Source organism: Petaurus breviceps, unplaced genomic scaffold (genome assembly GCF_028583685.1).
Source record: "Petaurus breviceps papuanus isolate PSGF00001 unplaced genomic scaffold, PetGlider_PUasm1.0 90919, whole genome shotgun sequence".
NCBI lineage: Eukaryota > Metazoa > Chordata > Mammalia > Diprotodontia > Petauridae > Petaurus > Petaurus breviceps.
In genome coordinates, this window is record NW_027187378.1 from 47,495,664 (window position 1) to 47,510,741 (window position 15,078).

Consider the following 15,078-nt stretch of genomic DNA (forward strand, 5'->3'; position numbering starts at 1 on the left):
TTGTTTTGAAGCAAAAGGAAAAAAAAAAAGGAGCTAGGATGGCTTGAATTTAAGGGTCAACTTGTTGAGTTGGCTTGTGGCTAATTATTTCTATGAAGATGAGTATGATGTACAGAGGAATGTACAAAACTGGCTTAGAATTTTTTCTTGGGAGGAGTAAGAGTGGAAGTTATAACAAATATGGGTATAATTTTGAAAAATAAAAATAGCAATAATTAATATCAAATAAAATAAAAATAACCCCTATTTATAGTGTTTTACGGTTTGAAAAGCAGTTTCATTTTTCTCACAATAACCCTGTGAGGGAGGTAATGCAATTGTTACACATGTTTTACAAATTAGGGAACTAACATTCAAAGAATTCAAGGTACTTGCCAACAGCCATAAAACTAGTATTATGAGCCAAGATTTCAATTCAATTCAATTCAGATTCCAAATCTTTTGGCTACACCCATAAAATTCCCTTTATGGAAGATACTGAAAAAAAGCAGGATTCTCTTCTACCTTCTCATATTCAGTCCCCTCCCCCCTGCAAATGCCCTCACCAAAAAAATTAAAGATTACCAATTTTCTTTCTTCTTTTTTTTAAAGCAATCAGGGTTAAGTAACTTGCTCAAGGTTACATGGCCAGTTACTTTGCGTGGGTGTTAAGTATATGAGCCCAGAACCGAACCCAGGTCTCCCAACTCTGGGGCCGGCGCTCTTACTCACTGCGAAGATTACCAATTTTCACTAGCAAGGAAAACAGTCTAAAAAGTCTCATTTATACACCCCCTATTATCCATTGTCTTACCGTATCTTGTTTTAGCCTCTCCAATAATTCCTTTTCTATTGCATTATCTAGCTGAGCAGCTATTAATGCTTTTTCCTAAAAGAAAAAAAAATATTACATCAATATAAAGAAAAAATTAGCACCCTTAAGTCTGAAGAGCTAAAAGGTTTTAGCATGAAGGTATACATGTTCCAGTATCAGTAACAGCACTAACCAAACAAGAGCTTCTTTCCCTAAATTACTGTATAAAACTGTCTCAATCATTTCTTCATTTCTACAAAGTTAACACCTAACAAATATCTTTATTATAACATTGTAAGACAAATGTGGATAAAGTCATTTTACAGGAAAAGAGCTCTAGGATTGAGGAGGCCAGAGTCCTTAACTTTGCAAAGGCTAGGAAGAGTCACCATTAACATTAATGTTCTAAAAAACGTAATGGTGCTAAGGAACACTAGGAATTAGAAGCTTTTATATAATGATCTCTGCTTTCACAGAATTTATCATCCAAAGGAAAACAAGACCCTTTTAGTTTCATTTTCTAAACAACTATTTATTAAACATTTTTAATACATTACTAGTGGGAGAGGTTTACAGCTTATCAGAGCCAAACTTAACTTGGATAAAAGAAAAACATCACTGGAGAGGTGATTTAAAGCATAGCAGAAAGGATGTAAAAACAAACTTCGTAAGCCTTATGCCAGTACTGAATTCCTTTTCTCCAAACTTCCACACTCCTCCCCACTTGTCTGCCCATTTTTATAATCATTAGCCACACTGAAAGAAGATAACAAGTTTAAGTTCAGCTCAATTTTATGGTGTGCCTATTGTAGAAAAGGCAAATATAAAAAAAAAGAAACCCAGGAAGGTAGATTGTGTTAAGTGATAGACAAGAGCTACAATGTGCTAACTAGTACTTTAGAATTCAAAGAAAGGAGTTAGATTAGGATTTGGATAGATAAAAAGATGGGGAGCTGGGGCAAGAAAGTCAATGGGGGAAACAGCATGAGAAGAGGCAAAGAGGGATTTCTTTGTTTAAGAAATTATGAGGAATAATTCAGTTTGGCTGGAACAAATTATACTAGGAGAATAATGAGAAGAAAAATCACAGGGCTATTTGAAGAATATTGAGTTGCCCAGAGGTGGTCAGAAAATTAAAGCTACCACACTGTAAAGCAACTATATTAACAATGAGACATTTATATTATACTTTAAAAATCTACAAAACAATTGACTTACTCATGAGCCTCACAGTACACAGGATGAACTGAAGTTAGATATACAAGAAGTCAATTAACAGTCTACTATAATAGGCTTGACTAAAGGTACAGAAGGACCTGAACTGGAGTGGTGGTAGAATAGGAAGGCCAAAAATGTAAGAGAGAATGTGACTTTACTACTGATGAGATACTGTGGGAGAAGCATGATAACTTGGAAGAAACAAAACAGTGATGCCATTGATAATAACAATAGCTAGAATCCAGATACTTTAAAGTTTGCAAAGCCATTTATGAATATTATCCTATTTGATCCCTATGAGAACCCTGGAAGTAGGTGCTATGATCATCCCCATTTTTCAAATAAAAATACTGAGGCAGGCAGAGGTAAAGTACTTTGCCCAGGATCACAAAGCTAGCAAGTGTCAGAGGTGGAATTTAGACTTGGGTCTCCCTGACTCCAGGTCCAATGGCTCTATCTCCAGGTTAACAGAAATAAGGATAAAAAGAAACAGTTTGAGGGATGAAACAAGACAAGTGAGGTCAGTTTCAGACATGATGAGCTTGATATGCTAGTAGGATTTCCACACTGGAAATATGAAACTGGAGCCTGGGAGAGAACAAGCAGTCAGGAATGTAGCATAATGATAACCTCTAACTGTTTATTATAAAAAAAAAGCCAAATAATCTCTGAAGGAACAAACAATCCCAGAACAAACTATTAATATGGTTTTCCTTCTAGTTTATTCCATATACCCTAAAAATACCAATACTTAACATGGGATGAAAGCCCTGGGGCAATAATCTCCATATTATGGAAAACATGTTTTGTCAATACTATGGGATGAAGCAATAGTTCTCTTTTTCCAGCCAAAATCTGAACTATGGGCAGCTCTGATGCAATGCTAATCAAATCTTCCTCAGAAGTCCCTTCCTTGTGCCCCAAAATGATTTTACCTCTCGTCTTTTTTCACGCCTTTCCACCTTTTTGCTCAAGGGAACAAGTTTCCTCCTATAAGAAAGAAATCCAAATTAATTAGAGAAACAACATCTTCTTCTACAAATCAGTGAAACAATAAATTCTTCTACTCTCTTACAAAATGAAGGAGACAAGGGTTGACTTTCTAGGACTTGGCCCAAAAGACAAATCCACAATTTCCACAGAATCCCATTCAGGTATCTCAATGTGGCCTGGGAGTAGTCTTGGGATTTTAAGACTAAGGCATAAAGCACAAACTCTGGCAGGTTCCACTGTGACATAAAGGCTAGAGGTTTGGAGCAAGGGTTATATATAAATGTCAGCATCAGTGCTGGTAGTAGTGATGTGGTAGTAAAGCTGAGAAATGTGTTCAGTGATCAAGAGGTGGACATTACTGGTGAACATGAATCATCTCAATCAATCTTAACTTTCTATATGTGAAATCTGAAGGCAAAAAGAAAGTTGTAGTTAAATGAAAGGATGGATCAAAGGTTCTCTTTGGGGAGGAAAATAAAGGAGTTGGAGTTGGTTTCATGGTACTATATACCCAAAGACAACGTGAAATATAGTTTTTATTATATATACCAATAGTGCAGTGATTATGATAAACATTTGCAAAAAGATAGTCATGAAAATAATACCAGCTCATTTTCCAATATGCTACAGAACATGTTCTTAACCTAGGGTCCATGAACTTATTTTTAAAATATTCTTATTATTGTTTTTCGATATAGTTGGTTTCCTTTGTATTTCTATATATTCTATTTTGTGCATTTAAGAACATTAATCTGAGAACAGGTCCATAATACACAAAAGGTAATGAATCCCTGCCATAGAGAATAAAACTTTAAAGGACTTAAAAACACCCTCCAAATTAAATAGACATATATTTTAATACATAAAGTACAGGTAGCTTAGTAGAGTGCTGGGCTTGAGGTCTCAGAAAGATCTGGGTACAAATCCCAACTCTTAATATATACTAGATATGTAATGGTTAAGCCATTTAAAATCCATGTGTCTCCGGCAACTCCCTAGGATTCATCTATTAAATCACAGATAGATTGCAATAAGATTTCCATCACTGACAAAACCATAGGTTTGAGTCTCAACATATATTTTAATGTTTCATGACAATGTAAAGCTAAGCATAGGATAAGGCAGTGAAAAATACCCTGGAAAACATATTTCAGGAGTAGGAAACTAGAAGCCAAAGACGTGTATAAGGCTCTACTGAAGTCTTATGCCCATATAACATAAATAATCTAAGAAGAGAGTTGGAAAGTCAGGATCATACAAGACCTGGAAGTTTTGACTAAACAAGAGAAACTAGAAACAATTTTCTAAAAGGAAAATGATTATATTATAACCAAGAATAATTTATCCTATAAAAAAGCGTATAATCCTACAGGGGGAAAAATGGATCTTTAATAAAATTTAATCTTTCAAGTATTTCAGATGAAAAGACCAGAGCTGTGGAGGAACTATGAAACACAAATCCAAGAGTCAAGTCACAAAAAAGGTAAAATTATATACGTAACTGGAAGATTGGGGGAGGGGGAAGGCACAATAAGACAAGAGTCTTTTCAGAACTTGAATGTCTTCAGAGAGTAATGAAGTAGTTAAATTAGAAAAACTGAAGACCTGAGGGGTTCATTGGTCCTATTCTGAGGGTTTTAAGAGGGGAAAGAAAAGGAAGGAGGAAAGGGAACTGAGATGGCAGAGTAGCAGGAAGTAGTACTGCACACATACCCCCTCCCCCCCAAAAAAAAACCCTCCTCCAAACAGATCTTAAAAATGCACCAGACTGAATCTTATGGGGAAATCAAAGAAAAAAGTCATAGTGAGTCATTAAGACAGAGAAGTCTATGTACACTAGAAATGGGATGTGGCCAGAGGCACCTCGATCAGGAAAATCTAGGGTCCAGGGAGAATCTGTGGTCCAAAAAAAAAGGGAGGTCCCAGATCCCCACTAAGGCCCTAAAAAAGTAGAGATGCCAACTGAAAGTTTTGGCACCCATTACCCAGTTCTAGGTTACTGATCCAGGGCAAAGAGAGAAAAGTACCCCTGGTGGCATTTTGAGACAGAAAGCAACCACAGGGGGCAGCCAGGTAGCACAGCAAGTAAGAGCACCGGCTCCAGTGTTGAGAACACCTGGAGATCGAATCCCGGGCTCAGACACTTAGCACCCACCCAGAAACACCTGGCCGTGTAACCTTGAGCAAGTTACTTAACCCCAATTGCTTAGGGGCGGCCAGGTGGCTCAGCGAGTAAGAGCACCGGCTCCAGTGTCGGGATGACCTGGATCAAATCAGGGCTCAGATACTCAGCACCACACCCAGAAATAATAACAGGCCGTGTAACCTTGAGCAAGTTACTTAACCCCAACTGCTTATTTAAAAAAAAAAAAAAGAAAGCAACCACAGGCCTTAAGGCTGCGTACCAAGAGAATAGCAGGTTCAGAAGAAAATTGCAGGGATATGATTCTGACCCCAGGAGAAAAAAAGGAACTCAGTTCCAGCTTCATCAGGAGTTGAAACATAAAAAGGTAAATATAACCAAACAATGACAAAGGATTAAACAAGGATAAACTGTTCACATTTTAATATGGGGAGATGATAACACGTGTCTCCTCTAAACTCTACTATCAGGTGTCAGAGAGAAATAGTCTAGTTAAACAAGCACTGCAAGTGGCTCTGTTAAGTCTTAATGACGTTAAGAAAAAAAATGGAAAGAGATGGGAAGAGTAAAACATCTGGGAGGCAGGGAGAAAGAGGGAAAAGGAAGGTTAGAAAAAATTGTGCATGCACACACACACAGAGTTGGGTGTACTTTCACTCAACAAACAGGAAAGAAAGATGAGAAAGGGGAAAAAAACAGACTAGAGGGAGGATAGATAATCCTAAGCAAAGCAAACTCTAAATACCTCTATCTCTTTTTGAATTTGGTAAAGAATGAGAATCTGAAGGTATGCTCATATGCTATAAAAATGTGATGGAATACTACTATGATTTAAGTAATGATGAAAAAGATGGTTTCAGAGAAACCTGTAAGACCTGTATTAACTGATGTTGGTTGTTGTCCTTTGTTCTTAAAGAGGACCAAGATGACATCACTATGTTAGAGTCAAGTTACGAGTCTGTGGCTGATCAGACCAATATGATCTCAGAATTCTCTATCGCAGGTTGGGCACAAATAGTCCATGTCAATTTCTGGGGTGGATTTTCTAAATTTGCACATTTCATGTTTCTTTTGAGCTACTTTAATTCTGCTTTGCTCATAGGGCACAACAACTTCTCTCTTGCAGAGTGAACAGAAAAGGCAAACTACTCTAAAGGATGTGGGAACTCTTATCACTGTAATTCCAACTATGATTCCAAAGAACTAATGCTGAAACATTCTACTTACTCACTTCCTGAGAGAAAGGGGAAGGACTCAGGGTGTAGAATGAGATAAATCAGGGAGGGTGGGAGGTGATGGCCAATGCAGAACTTTGTTTTGATTGACAAAACATTTGTAAAAGGATTTGTTTTTCTTTAGTTCTCAATTGGAGTTGGAGGCTCAGAAAGCTTATTTTTGCTGACTGAAAAAATAAGTAATTTAAAATAAACAAGTTCATTAAAAAAGACAGCCCAAGTACCATCTTGTGAATGAAGCTTTTAATAATCCTCCTAGTTACTAGTGTCCTCCTTCCCAAACTACCTTATATTTAACTACTTTTGTACATGTGTCTTTATTCATTTTATGTTTATTTTTAATATATTTATAGATATAACTGTCTTCAACATTAGAATGTAAGTTTCTTTTTTTTTTTTAAAGCAATTGGGGTTAAGTAACTTGCTCAAGGTTACACAGTCAGTTATTTTGTGTGGGTGCCAAGTATCTGAGGCCGGAACCGATCCCGGGATGCTGGGGCTGGTGCTCTTACTCACTGCGCCACCTGGCTGCCCCTAGAATGTAAGTTTCTTGCAAGCAAAGACATGGGGCGGGGACAAGAAAAGGCAAATTTTTGTTGGTTGAAAAGAAAGAGAAGAGAGAAATATGCTCTAACAGCATAAAATACACTAGGGGAAAAAGGAGAAAAAAGGGGTGGATAGCTGGCTATTTCTCATAATTGGGGTACATAAATAAGGGTACAGAAACATGAAAGGGAAGGGAAGCAGTCATTAGATAAATCTCACTCTTAAATGAAACAAAGGTGTATTGAACTCATACATACACAATTTGTTGTAGAAATACATCAACTCAACAGGAAAACAAGTGTGCGTGGGAGAACGTTAAGAGGAAGGATAATACAGGGGAGAGAATAGTCATAAGCCAAAGAAACTTCAGAATCCTGAAAGGTGATTAAAAGAAAAAATAATTTAAAAAACAAATTAATGGAATCTAAGGCGGATACCCATCAACTAGGGAATGGCTAACCACACTACTGTATATGAACATAATGTCATATTACACCCTAAAACTGATGGAAAGAATCCTGATCAGTATAAATTAATGCAAAGTGAAGTGAACAGAACCAAAAGAACATTTTCTATAATGACAAACTAATATACTGAAAAGAAAAGAAACTCTGAAACATTTAAAAACTTCCATAAAGCAATGACCAAACAAGTCTTACAAGAGAATCTACAATGAAGAATGTTACCTACTTCTCGACAAATGGCAAAGAAGTAATGGACTCAAGGTATAAAGAAAGACTTAAGTTTTAGTTATGGCCACTGGGTGGATTTGTTTTGCTTGACTATGGTCACATGTTACAAGCATTTTTCTTCTTCTGTTTTTAATTTGGGGTCTAGGGGAAGGAAGATTAGTAATAGTGATGGACAAAAAGAGGGTCAATGAAAATTTTTTAAATGCAAAAAAAGAGAAAAGAAGGAAGGAAGCACAAAAAGAGCAGTTGTTAAAGTAGCATTTCAAATTACACACGTGCGCGTGCACACACACACATAAAAGCAAACTACGAAATGGAGACTCATAAGTTCATATACAATTCTATTTTTATGTTCTGCTATATATGTGGAATTGTTCTTTTTGGGGGTTTAAGTTAAGAATTTTTAAAAATAAAAAGAATTGGAGAGAGGGTGAAATAGAGGGAGAGGGTTTGGAAGAAGGGAGGGAGAAAGGGAAGGGGGAAAATGCCAAGACCATGGAAGCATTAAATAACATCACAAAAATGTGATAAATTAATTTCATCCTCACAGAAAACTACTAGTTTCCAATATGGGAGTCATTTCCCAATCATCTGGGTGGGTATAACCAGATTACTGTATCAAATCAGAACAAACATCAGAAGAAGACAGAAGTTTTATAAGTGATACAACTCCAACTTCAGATTTCATATTTTGTTGATTTTTCTTAAAAAAGGAGGATACTGGATAAAACAACAAAGATTCCACTGTCACCATTTTTCTAAGTTAGTTTAATCAATATAAATCAATCTGCAAAAGTAAATAAAAAGAGCCTAGAAAGCAATTCAAAATAGTAAATCTTCATGCCAATCAGAAATATCTGAAGACAACAATGGTTTACAATATAAGCTCATTTCTAAAATTTTATAACGGAGAATACCGAAAGATTATTATGTCTTATTAAGACAGCAAGAAACAATGGTTGGGGGGTGTCCAAGCAGCACAGCGAGTAAGAGCACCGGCCCTAGAGTCGGGATGACCTGGGATCAAATCCAGGCTCAGACACTTAGCACCCTCTCAGAAACACCTGGCCGTGTAACCTTGAGCAAGTTACTTAACCCCAATTGCTTAAAAAAAAAAGAAAAGAAAAGAAACAATGGTGGAAAAAACTCCAAATTTTCAGAAAACTTGGCAAGATATCCAATTAAGTCAATTATCTTGAGTATTTAAAAATGAAATCTGAAGGACAAAAAAGGAAATGGAAAAAACCTATCAAAATTTCCACAACAAATTATATATCCTCTCTATTAAAGAACAGTGGAACCACCACAAATGGGAACAAAAATTGTAGTCCTTGAGGAATTAAAGGAGTAGAAATGGCACTAAATTAAACAAAGATGGAATGAAGAGCAATGGGACTAGACCAAGTATACAAAGAGTAGACTCATGCTAGAAATACTAGAATTTTGAGGGTAGTAAAGAAGCAATTTTCCAGATAAATGAAGGAAAGGATACCAAATGCTTAAAAAAAATTATCTGCTTATTCCTACCAAGAAAAAAGTGATCCAGAGAATATTAGTAACTACCTATATGCCTTTCTCAACTCTGTTGTTGTTCAGTCATTTTCGGTCATGCCTGATTCTTTATGACCCCATCTGGGGTTTTCTTGGCAAAAATACTGAAGTGGTTTACCATTTTCTTTTCTAGTTCTTTTTACAGATGAGGAAACTCAGGCAAACAGGGTGAACTGACTTGCCCAGAATCACATAGATAGTAAACATCTAAGGCCAGATTTGAACTCAGGAAGATGAGTCTTCCTGACTTCAAGCCTGTCATTCTAAACACTTTGCCCTTCTCAACTTCTTAAAATATTTATTAATATTCCTGAGATGAATGCTTTGGTGAACAAAGAATAGGGAATTTTCTGTGAAACACTGACACAACTGCCACATTAATGAATGTTGTCGGTTAGTCACTAAAGTGATATTCTTAGAATAATATACAAAAGATGCTAGTAGGACTAAACAGTAGTTTTAAGTTTTCAGTAACTGATGCCTTGAAAAAAATACTGTTTGTTCACTAGCATTTTTAAAGTATTATAATCATAATCATTTTTCTATATTTTTTGCAATGCAATGCTTCATCACAAAAGGCACAATCTTAAAAGTCTAAAGACAATTAAAGCTGTTCAGTTTCAAGTCATTTCCTTTCCTCTCTTTTCAGTAACTTGTCAGAAAAGACTACTTAATGCCAAGTCCAAAGTTTTCAGAGGGCTGAAGATGCTCCCAGAAGTATACAGTGAATCAAGAACCAAAAAGAATAAGGGGGCGATCATGGCACTTACTGTCGTTTTAAAGTAAGTTTACGGATTCGAATAAGGTACTGGGTGATCTTGGTGAACCGCTGTTTACATTTGTGCCGAAGGAAGCGAGGCCAATAAATAAGATTTTCATCTATTTGCTCCAGAGCTTTCTCATAATTCTTACTGAGTCGGACCTGTTGAACCAAAGAAGAAGCTTAAGATGGGAATGGAAAATGGAAAGGTCTTTTTTTTTTAAATGGCCAATTAGTTTTTATCAGGAAGTTCTCAAAAGATCTTTTCAAACACATATCAATTAAAGCAGCTTTGGCAGTTGCATTTCAGAGCACCTCATTAAATCCTGAAAAAGGACTAAAATGACTGGGGTAGGCAGCAGGCAGAACAGGCACACAGCTTTTCTTATTCTTACCCGCTCCCACATACGCCTAGGGAAAGCTGCTCGTTCTATCACCTTCATGTACAAGTAGCACAGACCTGAGAAAGAGAAGGGTATGTGCCATTATTATTGTGAACACTGATAACCAGAAGAAGTTCACAAAAGCTTATCAGGCAATCTTATAAAGAAGAAAAAACTGGATTCTTACCTTTCTCTTCTTTGATGGTAGCATACTGGCTGTTTGCTAACGGGCAGGAAGAACGGTTACATAATCCAGTCAGGTTATATTCATTCCGACAAAAGTTCTGGGTCTTGGTTCTAAGTGGCAGGAGCAAAGAGACAGTAATATAAATTGCTAGTATTCTACTCAGAAGCCCCCCTAACCCCCCAAAAAAATTGAAATTAAGATTCTCACTTCATTTTGTAAGAACAGAACTGCTTGTTTCCAAGCACGTCCCAGATAACCTGCAAAGACAAAAGGAAAAATACCCTTTAGTAGTTCTAACAGACATAAACACATAAAGCCTTACAGATGAAAGCATGTCTGGAGAAACATACTTAGAGAAGATGAAAAATAGTATGATATAGTGGCTAGAACTGACCTAAGAGTCAGAAGAGCTGAACACAGATATACCATTAAACTAGCTATATGACCTTGGGCAAGTTACTTTCCTTAGATCTAAAGATCAGTATGAGAGGGTCAAGTTCTATGGATCCTTACAGTTCTAAATGCTGTTCCAAGATGAAAGGAAGAAGTGTTTGGTAGAATGGCCTAACTTTTGAAGACAGAGAAAAATTGCTAGTCTGATTTCCCCATCCCAAAATCATTATCACAAGCCAAACTATGATCTGAGGGATGTATTTTTCATAATTTGTATGTACAGGAGTTTGCTAAATTCAACAATTTAAACATCAACAGGTAATTTAGCATGCATCTACTGGGTACAAAGCACTGTGATAGAGGCAGGACAAAACACAAGATTGAATAAGACAAAGTCCATGCCCTCATGTTTTTATATACACAAATAATTATAATGTAAAATAATAAATAAGTGTATATGTAAATACGGGAAAAATTTCTGTGACTTCTGCATAGATAGCTTAGATAAGAGAATACCCTATAAAAGCCCAGTGTACATCTGCACCAAGGGTAAATGCTGGGGCACTGTTCCCAAAGCATATAGAGGATAACTGCCTAGGACTACACAGATAGCATCACAGGCAAAGTATGAACCTAGATCTTCTCAACTCCTATACTCCATCCACTATACCACAATGCTTTAAATATGTAGGGTACAAATCAAATGCTCTCAAGGTCCTAAGGATGGGAGTTAGAAAGGGGAAGGAAGGGTATTTACTGATGATGGTAGGGGAGAAGAGAGAATTATGGGAAGCTTTCATGGAAGAAGTATCAGCCTTAAAGGATAGGTAGGATTTAGAATCATAGATAGGAGAGAAGGAACCCCAGAGATACAATTATATCTGGCAATTAAAGTGCTTTATAATCCCTTTCCTAACTTTCCAGTGTTCATATACCTTACTCCCTGCCCCCAACACCTCCCAATACACATACCTATACTCCATAATGCAGCTACAATGACCTACTGGCAGTTCCTTGAACTTCATCTGCCTACTTTATGACTTGGCACTGGATGTCCCTCACACCTGGAATGTTCTGCCCACATCTCTGCCTTGTAGTTTTCCTAGCTTCCTTCAAGACTCAGATCAAAGCCCACCTTCTGCAGATGGCCTTTCCCAGGAAACCCACTCCCTTCAGCTGCTAATGCCTTCACCTTTTGGATTACCTTCCATCTTCTCTGCATATATCTTGTATGTACATAAGAATACAGGCTTCATAAGGACAGGGATTGTGCGGCATGAGAGATGATACAAGGAACGCTGGATTTGGAGTCGGATTAAATCTCAGCTCTGCCACCTGCTAACTCTGTAACTTTAAGCAACGCACCCTCAATATCATTACCTGAAAAATGAGAGAGCTGGTCTACATGACCTCTAAAGGCCCTTCCAATTCTAAATCTAGGACCTCTAATTTTGTTGTTTTTCCTATTACCCCACAAAGTACAGGAGAGGGCATTTCCAGATACCTTACAGACAACAAGCAGGGGGAAAAAATGGTGCGGTTTTGTAGATAGCAAATATAAGCTAAGGTAGCAAAGGACATTCTAAAAGAATAGCAACAACAGTTAGCATTTATATAGCACTCAAATATTATCTCATCTGATCTTCACAACAACCCTGAGAGGTAGATGCTATTATTATACCCATAAGAAAATTGGGGGAGAATGAGATTAACCATCTAGCTCAGGGTCACGCTGCTAGTAAGTATCTAAAGTCAGATGTTAAGTCCTGGGCTCTATCCATTGTGCCATCTAGCTATCTGGGAAACAAAAAGAGTTCAAATTTCATACCTTAGGCAAAAGGATAGAAGATTTTTAGCAAAAAAGTGGCATGATTAGATCCATGCATAAAGTAGATTACTCTGGCAGCAGTAATAAGTATGGCAATGGAGAAAGAGTTTACAAGAGATCTAGCTGGCACAGTGGATAGTACTGGGCTTGAAGTCAGGAAGACCTGAGTTCAAATCCAGCCTCAGACACTTATCACATATATCTTGTATGTACATCCTGCTCAAGTCATTTAACCTGTCTGCCTCAATATCCTCATCTGTAAAATGGAGGTAATAATAGCACCTACCTCAAAGGGTTGTTGTGAGGAGACAATATCTGTACAGTGTTTTGAAAACCTTAAAGCACTATATAAATGCTAGCTATTATTACAGGAATACCAGCATTGCACGTTAAGACAAACAAGCATTTGTTAAGCATCTTTTATGAACCAAGAGCTGTGCTAGAAGCTTGGAATACAAAAACAAAAAGGTCTCGAGGTCTTTGTTGGGTCCATAATCCAATGGCGCGAGTCCGAATCCCAGCTATCCCATGCACCTGCGCAACCTCCGCCCAGTCAATGGCCTCTCTAGGCCTGAATTTCCTCACGTGTGAAACTGGTAGAGTTCCCTTACATACAATTAAGTGTATAAAAGTTGTCCAGTTGGGAGGATCCAAGCCTCTAATGATGGTAATGAAAGCCAAGGATATTGACCCCTTATCTCTCAATACTGGTACCACAATAAAGCACAAAAGGATACCCACACTTAAAAGGCTCACCCCAACAAAGACCAATTCCAAGTGTTAAATTGTACACATTCGTTATGCCTACAATTTCGGGGGGGGGGGTTCTCCTTGTCTCATGAGTTGGAAAAGGTTGGGGGGAGGGATAATGACCAGGTACAGTTAGACACCTGACAGAAGAGACAGGGCAGTCATCCAGGCGGGGTTGTGGTCGCACTGTTGGAGAGAACAACCAGCCTGAGATCACAGATCCATTTGGGTCCTTTTATTTTTCCTATTTTCTCTGCCCCTTTCTCTCAGTCTGTCTTACAAAGGGAACAGCGTACTGCACGTTAGTGAGAGTGCTTCTAAGTTGGAGGTCTGGGGTCAGGCCCAAGGAGGGGACACAGGACAGGGTAGGGGCTGTGGGCAGGGCTCCCCCGCCCAGGGTCGGAGCGCGTGGACACTAAGCCTCGTTCTAAGGGAAGCGAGACCCTCTGCTCAGTGACTTGGTTTGGAGACAACTACCAGAGCCAGCGGGACAGGGACGGAGTCGTGTCTCCTCCGATGCCCCCTAGCTCCAGGTGAAAGCTGGGGAGACTTACGTCATCCGACTGCATGGTGCCGGCCGGTACCGTTCCTCAACGTGCTGCTCCAGACGGATCAGAGGGCGGCCATGCACCGAAGGAACTGCTTCCGGTGCTTTAGCAGGAAGTCTCGGGCCTCGCGAGAACTGCGCGAGGTCTCTCCGCTCCTGGGAGTGCTCTCTGCCGAGGATTCCTACAGTGCGCAGACTCAGCCTCCCGACTCCTCCCACCTGTGCTTGGCAGTACGCTGCCAACTGGTTAGTTTAATAGCTGATTTGGATAGAAAGTTTCCCAGCCGCAGTCCAGACCCCCAGGCGCTAGCCTTGCCTTGGGATCTCCTATCCAAATCACTACTTAGCTCTTTCTGTTGGTTAAATCCTTTCCCACAGCACCTGCTCTGGGCTCCTTAAGTTTTCTCTGCCACCTCCGAAATACAGCATAGAAAGGTGTGCCCAGTGATGGGTGGAAAGTGTGCCCTCCCTGCTGCGGGGATGCAGAGAGCACCGTGGCTGCAAAGAGCACCGTGGCTGCAAAATCCGGGTTTTGAGTCCAGCTCTTCACAATCTGTGATCACAGGCAGGTCCCTGAACAGAGCTCACCCTCAGGCTCTTAGCAGCAGTTGCCCATGTTCATACGCAGCTCCTACCAGGCATCCAGAGTGAATAATCCTCTGAACTATTTCTCAGAGCTAATAAGTAAGACACAAGACGGAATGTGACAAGGGCAAAAGAGAGGTCCAGACGATATTTCTTTTATTTTAAAGCGGACCTGTGCTTTTATGCATGTAGGTGGTTCTCAATAACTAAACTCTTTTCACCAATGCAAAATCAGCACCAGCAATTTACAGTCTCCCCAAGAGCTGCATGGGGAAAAGAGAGGTCACACAGTTCATATATGTCAGAGACAGAATGTGTCAGAATCCAAGTGTGCCTGGCTCAAGACCAGCCCCTCTCCATCACTCCATGCTCGCTCTCTCCAGACAAGGTACTCTCAGAAAAAGATCTGAGGAGGGTGAGAAAGCATTGGGGATACCTCCCACCATATATGCTTAAGTTTTATCAGGTGGACAT

The 15,078-nt window shown here is 38.8% G+C and overlaps 1 protein-coding gene across 1 annotated transcript in view; it reads right to left on the bottom strand.

The window, feature by feature from the left end:
* MAK16 (MAK16 homolog) overlaps positions 1–14,174 on the bottom strand; it is a 16,990-nt gene extending 2,816 nt beyond the window's left edge. Inside the window, exons 1-7 of the mRNA XM_069075942.1 lie at positions 14,027–14,174; positions 10,709–10,758; positions 10,502–10,611; positions 10,327–10,391; positions 9,942–10,093; positions 2,947–3,001; positions 794–868 (exon numbers count right to left, since the gene is read on the bottom strand). Of these exons, the coding sequence (XP_068932043.1) occupies positions 794–868; positions 2,947–3,001; positions 9,942–10,093; positions 10,327–10,391; positions 10,502–10,611; positions 10,709–10,758; positions 14,027–14,041 (522 nt within the window). The 5' untranslated portion in view covers positions 14,042–14,174. The remainder of the gene's footprint in view (positions 1–793; positions 869–2,946; positions 3,002–9,941; positions 10,094–10,326; positions 10,392–10,501; positions 10,612–10,708; positions 10,759–14,026) is intronic.
* Between the last annotated feature and the right edge of the window lie 904 nt (positions 14,175–15,078).